The 17,904-nt window shown below is 40.7% G+C and overlaps 2 protein-coding genes across 3 annotated transcripts in view; one reads left to right on the top strand and one right to left on the bottom strand.

The window, feature by feature from the left end:
* RAB19 (RAB19, member RAS oncogene family) overlaps window positions 1-6,682 on the top strand; it is a 22,749-nt gene extending 16,067 nt beyond the window's left edge. The window contains exons 5-6 of the transcript XR_012835874.1: window positions 3,094-3,200; window positions 3,323-6,682. The gene's annotated coding sequence lies outside the window, so the exon portion shown is untranslated. The remainder of the gene's footprint in view (window positions 1-3,093; window positions 3,201-3,322) is intronic.
* Window positions 1-16,010, bottom strand: part of MKRN1 (makorin ring finger protein 1) — a 20,570-nt gene extending 4,560 nt beyond the window's left edge. Inside the window, exons 1-4 of one of the 2 annotated variants that reach the window (XM_075755544.1) lie at window positions 15,675-15,968; window positions 8,786-8,914; window positions 5,482-5,550; window positions 3,996-4,222 (exon numbers count right to left, since the gene is read on the bottom strand). In XM_075755544.1, the coding sequence (XP_075611659.1) occupies window positions 3,996-4,222; window positions 5,482-5,550; window positions 8,786-8,914; window positions 15,675-15,847 (598 nt within the window). In that variant the 5' untranslated portion in view covers window positions 15,848-15,968. Of the gene's footprint in view, window positions 1-3,995; window positions 4,223-5,481; window positions 5,551-8,785; window positions 8,915-15,674 lie in introns of both variants that reach the window. The other variant, XM_075755553.1, reaches the window with a different exon arrangement.
* Between the last annotated feature and the right edge of the window lie 1,894 nt (window positions 16,011-17,904).

Here is a 17,904-nt window from a genome sequence, read left to right on the forward strand (position 1 = left end):
CATACAGAGAAAAAGAAGGTCCCTGAGAGCTCAGAGTTTGGGGGGATAAGCAAATATTGAAGATTAGTGTAGGAAAATATTAGCCCTCAAAATAAATTTAAGTCTGCTTCTTGAACCATCTGATTTTAGAGGTCATTCGCGCTGATCTTGGATCAGTCTGTTTGCTAGAAACATACTTTTCAAAAGCAAGTGAGTGACAGAGTAACAAGTCAGCTGTCAACCTGCTCATTTTTCAGTAAGAGATTCCCAACAAAAAAATCTTCATTACCTCTTCTTCCCCATGAATTCTAGTGAACTGGCATCAAAAAAAGTAACAAGTAACCAACCATATACTAGGGTCTGCCTACTCTTCTGAGTAGCTGAACATAGTATGAAAATTTGTACTTATTAATTGAAATCCCCCCCTCATTTGAAATCAATGGTCTCCACTTCCAAAAGAAGTAACAAAAAAATCGCAACTACCAGTCAGTTTCTATTCCCTTAACTGTCATTTTTGCCAGTGTTTTTCTAGTTAATGTTGCTACAGATTTTTTACCTAGTTGATTCACATGACTTCTGACATCTTGTTTGACCCTTACTGAGGAAGGAGAGCTTAGTAGATCATAGTATGGATGTGCAGAAGCCTACTGGACGGACAAATGCAGCTGAGTTCCAATTGAATCAAGTGATACAATACTTCTTTTAATGGGGCTGGTAAAATGATCTTTGCTTAAGGCAATCCTATATCCCTGGAAAATGCATACTTTGAAAGAAGAGGCAAATTTGAAGCTTCTCTTAGAAAAATTTTCCAGAGTCACCTGCACTTCCCTCAAGGCTATCTTTTATTAAAACCTTATTCTGTAAGGGTTTTATTCATTTAAATAAAAATAAACAAAAAACCCCACTTATTGCTTGAGGTTCTTTGAGAATAAAGGCTTTGAAGTCTTAGCCCTCCAGAGACTGACAGGAATCCATTTATTTACTATGCTGGTCCACAGAAGGAGAGAGCAGAGCTTCGCATCTTAGCACAAAAAAAGTATAGAGCTGTTACTTAAAAACAAACAACAACTTCAGTCAACAAGCACAGTACAGCTACTAAATTCCAGCCAAGTCCTTGTATAAAAAAGTACAACCAGTTCTTAGTGACTAGACATCTAGACAAGAAGATACAGATCTATCCATGTCAGTCTTTAATAATGGCTGTGGGTACTTCGACATTATGAGAGGGTGGGAAAGGGAAAACCATGCTAAAAGTGACATTAGTTTTCCAGTCCCAGTCTTCTGTGCTGTCCCAGCACTTTCCCTCAGCAAGAGCTGTGTTTCTATGAAATAAAAATTAAATTAGTATTTCCACTTCTGAATATCTCAGCTTCCACAACCTAAAGGCCTGCAAGCATATCTCCTGAATCTACTGCACTGTAACTGCTACAGTTTTGCTTCCTCTTTGAAAGCAAACTAGAGAAACTGACAAGATTCCAATGCCTCAGTAGTTCTGAATCCAACATCCCCCACAGAGTAACATTTACTCCCTCTGATTCTCTGTTTTCAAAACCACTGCTCTCCAGTAGGTGGACCCAATCTCTATCTTCTCACTGCCCATTTCACAGTCAACAGGATTAAATTCGTATCAGTGAAAAAAACCCCTAGTTCATTACCTTCAATTCACACACCACCTGCTTTCACTCTAGGACACACTCTGTAGCATTAAATACCTTCCTCTTGTAGCAGCAGGAAACAGCCATCCAATTCAGAGTGTTTCTTATATTTCTGCTTTTCTACTCTCCCTCAATTATTCCAGAACATCTAGCAGCAGTAGCAGCAGAACAAATACGGAAATTTGGTGCATCTGTACAACAAACAAGTGATTATCTGAAGAACTGTCACTATCAATATCAGATATCAGGTTTAGTCCCAAACCAGAGAATCATCTACATTAGCAGAATGTCGTCTCACAGCAAAAGATGAACATTATAACCCAAGCTATGCATAGTTAACCTGCCAACCCTGAATCTTCAGCATTTGTAAGACAATTTAAAACACACAGGCTTCTTCTAGCTATTTTTAAGAAATAGGCTCCATTTTAAAGTTTCCAAGTACCTGTACATTTCTCCAGGCATTTGACAAGAATAATGGAATACACTGCACACATCTTCCTGATCACTACAGCAAGGCTCTTCATTACTACAGCTTAATAAAGACAGTGGCTTCAGAAAAGTGAAGTTTTTAAAATGCAGCTTTTAAGAAGTCACCATGGGAATTAGCATCATGTAGCACTGTTCAGAAGAGAAACAGCTGAGTACGTTTGTACACTAAAACACATCAAATTTCAAAGGATACAAAACAGCGAATTTGGAACAAGATTCAGCAAAGAGAATGTTATTTAATCTGTGGCAGTCACAGAAGAATAAGTCTGACTGCCTAGAAAAAGGAACTGCTTCGGGGTATAATGAAATGCTCTTACGCTTCAGGACTTCCTTCAAGACTGAGGAAACTGGACTTGTTCAGCTTAAGAAGCAATCTTATTGCTACGTTCACCTACTTAATGGGGAAAAAAAAGCCACCACAGAGCCAGACTCTTCTCAGATGTGCACCAGACAAATGATAGAAGGCAAGCAGAGGCAGGGAAAAATCCAATTACATACCAGGAAAGAGTTTTTCCTTGTGAAAGAAGTCAAACACTGCAAAGGCTGCCCAGAGCTTATGGTGTTTTCAGCATCTCTGCGGACAGAGATTCAACTAAACAAACCACCTGGCAACCTGATGTAGCTGACCCTGCTTTGAACAGGAAATTAACTAGATGTCATCTAGAGGTCCCTTCCAATCTGAAGTATTCTATTCTGATTAAAAGTTTTTTAAAAAAAAGGATCCTTTGTGTCAATGAACAAAGAAGTTGTATCTTTTATGACAGTAAGGTGACATATTGACAGGTAGAAGATGAATTTTCATTCCTCTGGACCATATCCAAGTCAGATACACCCAACAATTCCATAATCAAACTTCTCAACAATACTAGCAAAACGTTAGTGTCACTAGACCATTCCTTTCCTCTTCACCTTTCCTCAGATCAGGCTCCAGCAGCACCCTGTAACATTGAGAAGGTCATTTTCTTTTCAGATCCGAGAATCTGAGTAGTGCTGTGGAGACAAGTATAATCTGAGCACTGTATGACAACTTCAAACTCTTCTGGACACAAGGTGTCCGTTTCGATTTCAAACAATTATGTGAGTACTCACAGCCATAAGCCTTCAGTTTTAGAGAGCCAAATATTAGAAATTATGCTAAAGTAAACACCTTCAGCCTACTTTTCACTTAAAATTTAAGTCTTTGTGCTATTTTTCTGCAGGGAAAGCAGATCACAAGTACGCTGCTTAAACAGTCTGATCCCATATGATGAGCTGCTTCAATCTCATTCTCAACATGAGGTGTCACAGTACCAAAAAGTCAAGTCTCAGAAAGCTAACTAGAATAAATGATTTCCAGCCTCTGGTCTGAATAGCCATGGGATTCATGAAAGCAAGCATTAGGCTTCAATTCATTCTACAGGAATCTGTACCTCTACTGGAAGACCTTTAGAAGATTGGAAAAAAAAAAAACAAAACCAAACCCACAAAAAAACCCCACCCAAACAAACAAAAAACCCAAACCCAAAGACAGCAGATTATTTTTCCAGAGTAGTGATATTAATATCAATTGCACCATCAGTATTTTCTTCTCCCATCACATATGCAAACTAAAATTCAAAGAAGATTTTCCAAGTCATTCAGAGGCATAACAAGAGAAAGTCAATTATGCAGAGACTGTCTTTAGGTATACCTGGTTTCAGAACAGGACAGCAGTAGTAACCACTGACTATTCATGTCAGAAAATTCGAGCGTAAGTTAAGGACTGATCACTTGAAGTGATTAATGAATAGGAATAGCCATATGCAACAAAACCAAAAGCATTACAATAGATGCACTACCTATAAATTGTTGACCCATGACAAAAAATTTACTGTTATCCCATGATCAGCTTACCACGTCCACAGTATGGCTGCCCAGGGACAAACTCTACAGCATTCACCCAGTCTTCAGCACCTACTCCTGCAGCTGCCAGATCTACATTTTCATCTTCTATCTCAGCAAGAATTTCTTCAACTGTTTCAGGGAGTGATGCAAAGTCTGAGGATACTGAGGGATAAATTGTTTCATCTGGATTCACATCAGTCATTTCTTCCTGTTTCAGTGGCTTGGTATGTTCGTATCTAAGAAGGGAAAACGCATCAAGTCAATTCTTCACAAAAAACCCACCTCCATAAAGCAGCCCAAGGTATTGGAAATAAACTGATTAAGATGTAAACACGCTATTTGGAAGGAAGACCTAGAAATGGCTTGGAAGAGAAAGCCACTGATGAGAGACGTGCTTCCACTTGTGTAATCTCTCAGCATTGCTTATGGAAACAGAAGGTACTCCATGACTTTGGAGGAAATGGAGCCGCATGCACAATTCTTACTTAACTTACATAAAATGAACTTCAATTGTGTCCAAAACTGGTCACGTACCTATTATGCATGTGTAGTATTACTGAATGAAATAAATTAGTTCATTCAGCTTTAAAAAGAGAAGACAGAAGATACTGCTGTCTTCAACTACCTCGTGAGAAGCCATAGGAAAGATGCAGCTAGAGTCTTCTCAGAGGTGCAGTGAGAGCATGACAGTCAGTAGACACAAGTCCAAAATGGGAAGTTACAATTAGACATTAGGAAAAAGGTTCAGTGTGAGAGTAGTCAAACATTGGAACAGGTGTCCAGAGAGGCTGCACAATCTTCACCCTTTGCAGATAATAAAAACTTGACAGGACAATGCCTTGGGCAACCTGACCTAAACTGGCTCTGCCTCCAGAACAGCTCCAGAGATCCCCATCAACATAAATGATTCCTTTTCTGCATCTGAGCATCTTGCCTTGTTCAGATTTTACGTTGAATTTTAGTAGTTACTTCTAACGCCTCTTTCAACTTATTGTGGAAAATGATGCTCAGAACACTTTGATCCCTACTGCCCATAAGCAACAAGAAAGTGACATTTCCCTCAAAAAATCTGTCTTCCAGCAACTAATAGACTACATGTGAAAACAGATTACAGGTGTACCTTTGAAGTCTTAGATATTTGCTGACAAATTTCAAGGAAAAGGGGAGGGAATTTTTGGAGATCATACAAAACTTTTAAGCAACTGTGATTCATTTACCTTGTGTTAGATTAAAAACAACAAAGTGTCACAGTTCTTGCATATTAAAGAGATGCTCCCAACCAAATGTCAGCTTTGAAATCCTAAGGAAGCTATGAAGCACAAATTTAAAAGTCAAGCCTTCAGATCTCTACATCAGTGGCCTCCAAAGTGGTATGCATGCACCCTATGAGGTGAGCAATACAACCCACTGTGGTGCAGGAAGAAAATGCTAGAGCTTCTTGTCTTTCTTTTTTTCTAAAAAATAAGAAATTAAGTTTTACTAATATTTAACATACAGATTGATGGAAGCGTCCTCACTCGGTCCATATGTCAGAGGGTCCCACGTATGGTATGCACGAGGTGTCCTGAAGGAGGAATGGGTGTTTCACCACACAGCAGGGTTGACAGTGGCACCCTCACTTGTTTGTTCACTTTCAGCATATTGCAACACACTGCAGTTTGCTTGTGCCCAATGAAATGGATTGACAGATTATATTATCTTGTTTTACCTAAGCTAACCCTGACAAAATGTACAAGTGGCTTAAAAAGATTCCTGCAAATAAACTGTGGACTGAAGACAATACTGATAACATGAGCAAAAGCAAACAACAAGAAAATGTCCTACTAGGAGCTCGTCATCAGCCACATTACAAGGTAAAGACAATGTCAACCCAATCATATCTGACAAGAACTTGTGAGGGGGGAAAAAAAAACAAAACAGAACAGACGTTACCAAGCAGACTACCATAAAAACGGATTTACATCCAGTATTATTAACGATGAACCTTGCCCTCAGTGTATATTGTGCCTTGAGATACTAACTAGTGGTAGTATGAAGCCATCACAAGGTATTTAAAATCTAAACATCCAGAACATGAAGACAAACCTCGACAATTTTTTCAGAGATATGCCAATTTTTTCATCTGATACTCAATCCAGTACTTCACAAAACTTCACAATAAATGTTTAGAAGCCTCTTTTGAGGCTTCTTATGTAATAGTGAAAGACAAAAAGCTACATACCATTGGACCACTTGTTCTTCCTGCTGTGGTAAAAATGACTGAAATAACACATGGAAAACAATACAGTGACAAAGTAAAACACATTCCTTTGTCAGCAAACACTGTTGGGAAATGCACAGAAAACACTGCTGAAGATTTGAAGAAACAAGTATTAGAACAAATTTTGCAGTGCAGGAAGTTTGCTGTACAGCTGGATGAAAGTACAGATGTTTCTAACATGTTTCAGCTTATGATATTTGCCAGATTCTGTTTCAACAATGAAATACATAAAGAACTACTTTTTGTGAGCCACTAAAGAAGAGATGTACCGGAAGAGATATATTCTCAACAAATGACTTCTTTAATAAAGACAAAAAGATGTACTGGAGGAAGTATATTCTCAACAGTAAATGACTTCTTTAATAAAAACAATGTTTTATGGAAAAAACTGTGCAAGTATTACAACTGAAGGAGCTGCTGCTTTGACTAGGAAAAATAAATAAATAAAGATTCCAGGGTAAGGTTACAGAGATAGAACCACACCAGAAATATGTTCACTGCATTGTTCATAGGCAAAATATTGTAGCAAAGATGGAGCCAGAAGCACACAAACTGCTACAGTGTCATTGATATGGCTAATTTTATTTAAAAAGACCTTTAAATAGTTGAATTTTTACAACACTTTGTTATGAGATGGAAAGTGACCAGGAAAGTCTTCTGTACCACACAAAGGTTTGCTGGTTACCTCGTGGTAAAGTGCGTAAAAGTTGTCAAAGATGAGTTAGGCATTTTTCTTTCACAAAAAGACAAGTGTTCCAAATTTGCTGACCTTTTCCATGATGACCAGTTGCTGTCAGTAGTATGCTACCTAGCAGATATTGTCAAAATAAAACACACTCAATCTGTCCCTTCAAGGTAAAGACATTTTAAGAACAAGTCACTGCTTTATGGAAAAAAGTTGTAGTATGGACACAACATTTTGAAAACTGCTGTTCCAGAACTTTTCCACCATTATGCGGTTTTGTTGCCAAAACTGATGCAAGTGTGTCAACGATAACAAAAAAACCCTCCTATCTTGTACACTTAAATTTGGAGACAGAATTCTCTAGCATGTTTAAAAATCTTCCAAAGAGGGGGTTTTGGATCCATTTGTTAAAAATATAGAAATGCAACACCTTCCAATCAGTCTGCCATAACAGCTGACTGACATCAGAGAAGACGGAAATTTACTAGCCAAATTTTAACAAAAATCTTTGCATAATTGGTGATACTATTTTTTTCAATCCTGTCCACACATTAGTAACTGTAGCAAACAATACACTTCTTCCTTTTGGATCTACGTATCTTCGTGAAAGACGTTTTGCAGCTATGACAGCCATTAAAACTACCTACTGAAATAAAGTGAACTGAGAACAAGACTTTCAAATTGCTGTATTGCAAAATTTAAAACTAAGATTTTAAAAAAATAATGAAGTATATTCAATCAACATTACTGCCAGTAAAAAAATATTATTACTAATAAGGCTTTTAGTGAGAGCAAAATGGTTTTGGACTGTTAATAAAATATTTATAAAATATTGTTTATTTCATCTTTATTACAGCCTTTTTAAAATTCTGATTTTTTTTGTATGTTTTATAATGTACACAATATATTAGCACAGTAGTAGATATATATAATCTACAGATGAATACATCTATATTGGGGGGGTGCTCAAAGATTTTTCACTGATGGGGTGCATGATCAAAAGTTTGGACACCGCTGATCTATGTGGTCAAGAAAGCAACATTGGCAGACAGGCTATAGAGAGGCTTATCTTATGCATAGTAACCGTATATTAAAACATGAAAGTAAAGCTAACTATGAGCTACCATATGAAGTTATGAAGCAAATATTTAATCATGCATTAGAGTTGCAACAAGACAGAATGTTAATAACTCCTGATAAGTTTTAATAAAGTGAACTTCAGATGATGCAAACATCCCCAAGCCTTTGTAAAGCTTTGCTACACTAGGAAAGCATCCGTTTCCTTTCTTCACATTTTTTTTTAAATAATTTCAGGGGTGTAAGTTAAGTCATATTATGTTTTCTTAATGTAGGGCCATTCTGTGCAGGCAACATTTTAGAACCTACATGACTACACTCCAGCTACTTTTCCAAAATGGCAGTTCCAGCGTCACAGTAGCAATTTTTGAAGAGATACACACAATTGAAAAAAAATTTTTTAAAAAAATAATTCTTACCTGTTGAGGCTTTTATGATCACTTACCAAATGTAACAGTTCCATCAGTTCAGCTAGCCTGAATGTAGTCTCACATTTCAATTCATGTACTCATGTTCTTAATAAATAAAAAACCCCCACACCCTGACAACTAGCACTTTTACAAAAAACAGTTCTCTTCTTGCCTTTGCTTATTTATTTGCACAGCAGAGTATTTAGCAAGAGAAGGCAGTTTGTAAAAAGAAGCTATTTTTATAAATTTCTGAAGCTGCAATAAAAAGGAAAACATTTTAAGATTTATTGCCTTTCTATGAGGTCTCTATTCAGGAACTCAAGAATGAAATTACTCCCCTCCAGGGTGGTCAACAGCATTTCTTTACCTGCAGTGATCTCCGTAAGCACAGCATCCTCGTTGATAATACCTGCACACCATGGCAGACTGACTAGTGGAGAGGTCATGGGAGTAGCGACAGTTGTCTCCTTCCTTGCAAACTCCGTGCATGAAATATCTGTAAGATAGAATAGCTGTGAATTAAGGAGAAGCACTGAAGCTGTAAACAAAGTATTTGGATGACGAGTTCTGTAAATCAAGGTATGTTGAACTAAGAACACCATTAATGACTCATGGGACCACGTCGCAGCATAAACATACAAATACGAACATCTGAGAAAAGATGAAGCCTTAGCTACTCCAGTGAACTGCACTGTACATTTAGGGACTTATGCTTACAAATGCATGGAAAAAAAAACCTGCAAAGCAAACCTTATCCTGGGCTATGACACAGAGACAAAAGTCTTGGACAAAGTAGGTGGGGACAAAGTTTTACTTGTAGCTCCTGTGTTTCAACACCAACAAAAACCTTAGAGAAGCCCACCACTGAATCCAAGAATCAAAATCAGCCACACCCTAAACAAGTTTCCTGAAGGCTTAAATCTATTTTTAATTTGTAAACAATTCAAAAGTAATTTCTTCTCCAAGAATGCAAAACACGTTTGTGATGGATAACTACATCTGACAAAACATACGCATTCGTTTTTGCCATAGGAGCCAAATAATCAGTAGAAGCACCCTGCTTCAATACTGTACTGCTTGTCTTGAAAGAATTGTACAGTTCCAAAGCTTTTGAGGACAGTTTACTACATTTTAGCATGTCAAATAATGCAAGTTTAATTGAGCATCCTCAAATTCAGCTATTCAAGAAAACTGAACAATTTCCATTTGTTTTAAGTTTTAACATAGAAGACACAAGCTTCTTTAAATTCAAGGCACTGTAACTATTCATTCAATGTGTTCACATCAAAACCACAACTAAAAATACAAGTTTAAGTACATATTTCCCAATCCACACAGAACCATTAGCCAAGCAAAAAAGAAAGAAGGAAAAAAAAACCCCAGAACACTCAAACCTACGTAAGAATTGAATCCATCAACATGATTACCAAGACTTCAGTTTAGGAGGAGAAGCACTGGCCCCCAGATACCACGTTAAGTTGCAAACTCTGAACTCATTAGAAATATCAAATCCTGGTAAACAGGAAAATTTGTTAGGGTTTAGGTCTTACCCAAAACACCACTTAATGGAAGATTGAGAAGCAGATTATACTCTTCTAGGCCCATCTTGCTGCTGAAAGGGGCAGTCTTGCCCTCTTGTTGCACACTTCTACCGCTTTGCATTGACATCGCAGCCAGCAGAATCAGGTCCTACAACCAGCTCACTGCAGCCACACAGCAGTAGAGTCAGCACAAGAGACAGAAGGATCATCTTTCAGCAGCCCAAACTAAGGTTAGAATAGTTCTTCACAAAACAGCATGTTCAAGTCGATATTTCTAAAAGTGCCAAGTTGTTGAATTGCATGAATTTCTTCATAGGTACTTAAGTCTGCTATATTTTTAAGAAGTCAGATAAATCAAAGTGAACAATTCACCAAATTACATAAGCAGAGCTACATTTGTAATCCAGTACTAGGGATATATTAAAACCTGAGGTGAGTATTAAGAGGGCTGATTACCTTCCATGCCAAAACCAGTGGTGTATTTGAGGTATTAAGAACAAAAAAACTGAAGTGGTTTTGTAAACCACCAGCTGATACTTGCCATCAAGCTGCAATTCACACTCAAAACAATCACCTGTCGGTACACTGTAGCTGTATAGTAACCAGATTAAGAAATGTAGTCCTACATAAAAACAAGTGATAAAAGGCCAAGATAAGACTCTGCAGGATAGTCTCCCTAGAGATGAGTACCATGGTCAGGTTTGCCCGGTGGCTGCACAAACAGCTATGCCAGCATGCACCAGAACAGGGTGTTGCAAAAATGAAACAAAAAATCCACGCTCCATAACCAGCACTCTCCACTGCTAACAAAGAAAAAACCACCACACAACAAAAACCCAAAACAACAAAACACCCCACACTCCAAAAAAACCCCACCAAAACCCACACACAACACAATCCACTCACAAATAAACTCACCTCAAAGCAAAAAAAAAAAAAAAAAACCAAAAAACACAACCAACCCAACGAACAGAAGAAACAAAAACCCACAAAAAAACCTTGTGGAACCAGAACATAACTGGAATTTCTGGCTTGCTTTTAAGAAACAGAAGTCACACCAATAGGGTAAAAAATAATTCAGATTGTTAAACGTTCGTTCTTTAACAACTCTTATGTCCATCCTTGGCTTACTTCCACACAGCACTGCTTCCCCCATGCGTTGGGGCACGCAATTTCACAGCCACCTGCTGACTCAGATCAAGAAACGCCTTCAGATGTAACTTGACATTCCTTTTGCTGCCCCCATGGTTATTTTTAATCCAGATCAGATCACTGCTCAGCCCCACTGCTACTTAAGCCACCAAAGTGCTGGGACACAACTACCACTGAAATAAGTGACTAAGAGAAAGGCAACAGCCTGATGTGAGGACTTGTGTTAGAAAGTACTTGGTCAACATAACTTATCCTAAATGCACAAGCCTCAAAATCAGGCTCTCCCACTGCTTGTTAGACAGAGGAAACGGAGCTCAAAGTCCTTTTCCTTCCTTCCCATCTTATGTTAGAAAATCCTCTGCAAATACAGATTCTGTATCATTCTGAAAGTTGTCACAATTCATTGCATCAAGATGGTAGGCTATAAAAGGGGAAAAAACCCAAAACTGAAACACTCCCAAGCTCAATTTAATTCACACCTCACTTTTAGAGGCCTGCAATCCTACGCAGCAAACCCAGCAACATTTGAACAAGAAGGCTGAGGTGGGAGGAAAGGAAAATGTATTTCTCTAAGGATTACACCAATTTTTGTCCACTGCTAGAATAATATTGCTTCTATCACTTACCATAAGCCAGAGAAAAAGAATTTGCAATGCCTTTATCAAAAAGACACTGCAGTGTTAAACACGTATAACTGCAGTCTAAAATCCTGAACACATACTAGCTTCTTTCAGATGCTTCCTTCTATATATTAAGTTTACACTCCTGTAATCCTATTAGTGAAATCAATACGCAATACTTCTTTCCATAGCTTTTGAAGTTTGCAATGAGTTTGCTTATTCAGGTGTGGTTTGTTCTTTACTTCAGGTCCACTCAGTTCTGCTTTCAGGTAACTCCATCTTGTTTATTAAACTACTGGTTTTGCTGAATTAGAATGTCACACCCAACAACAGACCTCCTTCAAAAACAGAGACATTGCCATGACTGGCAGACAGGGAACCTCAGGGCAATAGCCAACTGCATTCATTAGCTTCTTCAGATGCCATACAGAGACAGAGAATTCCCAAGGAAGAAGGCAGCGGGGAAGAGGCCAGGCACACTGTTCTATCTAGCACAGCACGTGGGTGTTCAGCCACGAGTGGCTGATGAAATTCTACAGGAGTTAGTAACCTTAAGAGAGAAGAAAATGAAAGAAAGAAAAGAGGTCTTAATAGCATTTATCTCCTTGTCTCTTCTTCACCTCCTTCAGCAAGAAGCTAGTGGGGGATCCAGAACTGAGCACCTCAGGAAGGGGCAATACAAGCAGGTGGTTACAGGGTTTGCGTTCCACACCTTATCGCTAGTGCTGCACTGAATTAAGGAGGCATACTTTACCGATTCAGATTCTTCATATTAAAAGACAGATGAATACCTGATCTAGGTTTTCAGAAAGAACAGCAAAGATACAAACACAGAGACAACTCTCAAAATACACTAATTAGTTGCTAAGGGTTTTATTTACATTCATTTATTAAACAAACGAATGAAACATAATCTATTTACGTCAACTTGATGACCTCAACTATTATTGCATGATATTGTGGGGGAAGTATCTGAACTAACATTGTCAAGTCTTTGGAAAAAAAACGTTGGCCATACCACTGCTTAAAATAAAACCACATATCCACCTGAAACTGGAAGGACAGAGAAACTTAGTAAGGACCATGATTCTTTCTCTCATTTCAAACACATCAAGAACAAAAGGAACAGAATATTAAATAAGAAGTAGTTATTCATTACAGTTTTATTCCAGATTAAAAGATTATAAATTATTACACACCACAAAAACCTTGAAAACTGCTAAATCATACAAGCAATGTAACAAAATTATTTTTCATTATCTCTTAAGGAATATGATGAATTCCTATGTTTCACCCTGAGATTTCTAAACTTTAGCTGCAAGAAAAGCAGAAGGGTAACATCTGCAAAACTAGATGTCTAGGAGAAATGGAAGTCCTTCATCTGAATCATCGTGTGTCTCACTCCGAGATACCAATCATCCATCCCAAGGATATCGCACTGGCATAATAAAACTCATTAGCCAACCAATCTATCATATCAGGTATTCAAAGGAGCAGCAGTAACTTATTCTACCAACTCTAAAACTGCCAGTTCTGATAAAAAAAAAAAGCGCAGTATTTCTTCACCAGCTATGAAGTGCTAAATCCTTATACAGAAGGGACGACTATCTCCCAGAAGTTTTTCAGGTAGCATTTATTGTCACCCATATGATTACTTGATGATTCAAGTAAATAAAGCCTATGAACAACTAGAATTGTGCAGTGTTACTCAAAACAGAAACTGCTCTTCCTACTACATTAAAAACCCCACATTTCAAAATTCAACAGCTTCACCTCACAGCTAAATCCTGAAGCTCATTTATGAAGGTAAAGCAAGATTTAATGCAAGAAATGTATTTTCTTGACTATGAATATGTCCCATTGAAACCAAACTTAGAAAAACAAAATTTTTATCACACATTCCCAGAAGCTCGTCAGAATTGTTAATTTCACTTTCAAGTCTGAGGAAAACTACTCTGCCTACAACTTGAATGGTCCAGTAAAAAAAAACTAAACAAAAAAAACCCCCAAAAAGCCACCACTCCACACAACCAAGTAAATAAGCAAGCAATGGGATAACTAGGAGGACTAGTCAAAAAAAGAACAAATTAAAGCATATTAACCATTACAAGAGAGTAGCTTTTACTTTCCATTAGTCCTGAGTGTAAATAAATGCATTCATTAGACAGCCTCCCTGCACCACAGGACACTGATGAACTTGACTGCTTCTGTACTACTGCAGTCACTTTCTTCAATAAATTGATTCATTGTGTCTGTTACCTGAGAACATCTCTCTATCTCGCCAATCCATTTCACCTAATTGAGCCTTTCGATCTTCAGAAAGTATGAGGCAATCCATATAGAGGGAGCACTAACCTATACCCTTGCAGCTCACTTAAAAGCTGAGCTAAGCATCATTCCCGGTCATTTCCTCATTGCTGGCCTACGTTTAACTACCACGCATCACATATTAACCCTGTTATTCATAGGCAAAACCTCTTTGTATGCAGATGTACTCAGAGAGAGCTGAGAAACAGTGCTTCTCAAATGGACACGTTAACAGTGCATTAACCAAAATAAACAGTGACCAACAGTTAACAGGAATGCTTTACATACTGCAGGGCATACTTAATAGCACAAAAGAGAGGCACAGCAAGCAAGCTCGCTGTGAAAGCCAAGCAACGGTTCTTCATACTATTTCAATCTGCGATTGGCACAAATGGAAAAATATGCAGAAGAGAGACAGATCTAATCAAGATCTACAGCCTCTTCCTTTCTACCCAAAGGATGTTCCTTTTTGCTTCCAAGTGACTTGGAATGTATTTGCCCAGACACATATTCAGGTTAAACATAATTTACAATTTTATTTAAATACAAACCAAAAATATTTTTTAAAAAATCGGGAGATGATCCTTGATGCTAATCTTGAATTACCACTTGCTTTCATATAAACTAATATATTTCTCTATTCATAAAAGTGCTTTATATTCCTTTCAGCCTGCAAACAGATCAGCAGTGTAAGTTTAAAAATAGTCCATCTGGGAAGCTTTACAACATGCAGTATGATTTGCATAATCCCATATAAAAGATTTATCAGAAATACAGTTTAAAGGAAAATATAAATAGAAAGTGACGCAGCATACAGTATCTTAAGGCAAGTAGCAGCACTCCTCACATTTTGCAGCCTATCATGGCTTATCCCCGTTGTCTGGTTTAATAAATCTTGCTGCATCAATCACGAATTCATTTCCATTTTTTAATTTCCATTCAAATGGACAAGAACTTAAAACATTTTGCATTTCCTGCTTTATCGTATGTTCTGGAAAGCGGTTAGAGGACTTCCATTCTACCGTCTCCTTCACACCGACCGCTGCGGGCATATTTTCACACAATAAATAGCTGCCCATGGCATCTCAGAAGGAGCCAGCAACGCTTCCAACCCCCCCCCCCCGCCATAGCAAAGGGATGGGAGTCACACGCGATTTGCACGGCGGAGCCGCAGGGAACACCTTCCCACAAGGCAGGGACAGAAGAAAGGCCACAGCCCGCACCGCCCCCGCCCGTGGGTCCGGCTCCGGGAAGACCAGGCCCGGAGCGCGTTCGACGCCATCCGGTACTTCCGGCACGGGGAGCCGCCACCGTCGCACTACATCCCCCACAAGCCCCGCCATCGCGGCCGGTTTCCGCCCGGAGCAGCCGCAGGGCGCGGCGCGGCCCGGCCAGCTGCGCAGTTTGCCGCAGGCCTCCCCCAGGGCGCCGGGCAGGGCAGGGCAGGGCGGGGCGGGGGGGGGGGCGCTGCGGCCGCGCGCTGCGCGTACGTGACCGAGGGGGGAGGGGAGGGGAGAAGCGCGGCGCTGAGGGAAACGGCCCCGGGGTGGGGAGGAAGAGCAATGGCGATCGCGATGGAGATCGCCATCGCCTGCCCACCCCCCCCCCCCCCCCCGCAGCTGCGGACAGCGCGTACCTGCAAGTGACCTGCTTGGTCCAGCCGCCTCCTCCCGGCCCCACGACGGGTGGCGGCACGGCCGCAAAGTCGAAGGCTGCGGCCATCGCTCCCGCATCCGCTGCGGCAGATGTTCCCAGGGCCGCAGCCGCCGCAGCGCCCGCCGTTGTTCCCAGAGCTACCGCCTCCGCCATTACTGTTTATCCCACACAGCGGCAGCACCGGAACTTCCGGGAGCACATCCTTCCGGCCGGGCGGACGGAGCGCAGCCGGGCGGCGGCGGGGCGGGGGCCGCGCGGCAACGGGCGGCAGAGAGGCTGAGGCGGGCATCAGCTCCGCCCCCTCGCTCGCTCGGGGCAGGCACCGCCCCTTCGCCGAGCGCCGGCTCCGATTGGTGGAGGGGAACGTCCAGGCGGGAACGTACGGGCGGGCGGGCGGGCGCCGGCCGTTACTGCCGCGCGGCATCATTAATTTAAGGGCGTGATTCAGCCTTCTGTCGCGACCAGCGGAGGGCCGCCTGGCTGCGCCGCTGAGGGCCGGGCCCAGCCGTAGCCCGTCTGCTGGGCCTCAGAGGCCGCCCCGCCTCGCCTGGTGGGGTGGGGGCTTCAGAGACGCCCAGCTGCCGGCCCGGGCTGCGCCGGTTGGGCTGGCTCGGGCAGCGGCGAGAAACGGGCCTTGCCCTGGAGGGAGGGAAGAACGCGTAACGGTGAAGCCAGCCAGTGACGCTTCAAAAGCCCAAACTAGAAATTGGCACTAGGCCACCGGGGAGCTCAGTGCTGCTAATTCGGGGTGAGAAACATCGTGTCCTTCTGCCGTAATAAATCCTGGTTGTGAAACTACTACTTGCCTGATCTGCATCGTGTCCTTGACTTCTTCCTACTGCCAAGAGTCTTGAGCCAAATACTAGACACAGCCCGAAAAGGCAGAGTGACAAGCAGGGTTACAGGAGCAAAGTGAAGAGAGGGGTCCGTCAGTGCAATGTTCCTGATATTTTGCATATCTATTTGAAAATATATTTAAAAATCAAACATACCTAAGCCATCGGTCACTTCAGAAAATACTGAAATTAAGCCTTTGTTCTAAAAGTAGACAGCAGGACGCCATCCTGGCATGGTGGGACTTTAGGAAGTGCGCTAGAGAGGTCAGAAGAGGTAAGTCTGTTTTCAAGTTGCCTTGAAACAATGACAAGTGCCCTTGAACGGCCTGAGGAATGAGGTAATGTGAATACAGTCTTCTGGAGTATGCAGAGCCGTGACCTGGGCAAACAAAACTCAAAAGGAGATGAAATACATACATACAGATTACAACAGACTTCAAGCCGAGGTAAAGGTATGCATCAGAAAAAAAAGATTGCCAAAAGCTGAACTTCACAGGATTCAGGGGACAGAGGTCCGGGCACAGAGATGTTTAGTTGTTGAGAGTGAACATGGTCGGTTGTGTAAGACCAACCTTCACCCAAGATAAGGAGCTGGCATCAGCTAAAGCCCTTGATCCTAGTTCTCTATGCAGCATTGATAGGCAGGAGCAGCAGCTGACCCCCTCCTGAGATCACCATCACAGTGATCAATGCCAGAGAGTTTGTAAATTCGGTTCCACTAATCACTGTTGAGTACGCCAGGATGTTCAACGGAAAACTGAACCGTAAGAATCAGGAAGACCTTTTTTTTTTTTAAAGTTCGTATTAATAAGAAGAAACTTACTTTCCACACCTGATTCCATGTCAGAGCATTTTCCTTACAATGTTCAACACCAAAACAAGTTCAAAAACTGCACCAGGTTTGTATGTTCAGTCTTACATTCTGTTAGAAACAGCTGGAGAAAAAAATACTCTGTATTAGGAAAAAATAAATTAATCAAATACTTTATCACCAAGCCATTAAGATAATCTGGAAAGTTGTTTTGGAACCATTAGAACAATCATGAAAATCTGATAAAAGTGCAAGGATGTAAGCCTTTAAAGACAGGTTAAATCACTAAAGAGTGGCTTTCTCAGGCCTTTGTATTGAAGGTAAAATAAATAAACGGTTAAATAACTGTTTTCTGCATGATTCTGCACGTCCCTAGTACATCTCTTGGATACTGGTGGCCTAGAAACAAGCTTCACAACAGAGAGACACCAATAAGCACATTCCAGCTCGCAGAACTGCTGCAGGTTAATGGACACAAATCAGGTACACTGGGAAAGGAAAATACTGTCCCAAGGCAGACGTGCCAATGTGACAGAATTAATGTGCAGCTTCTCATTTCCCTA

Source organism: Balearica regulorum, chromosome 1, assembly GCF_011004875.1.
Source record: "Balearica regulorum gibbericeps isolate bBalReg1 chromosome 1, bBalReg1.pri, whole genome shotgun sequence".
In the NCBI taxonomy this organism is placed as follows: Eukaryota; Metazoa; Chordata; class Aves; order Gruiformes; family Gruidae; genus Balearica; species Balearica regulorum.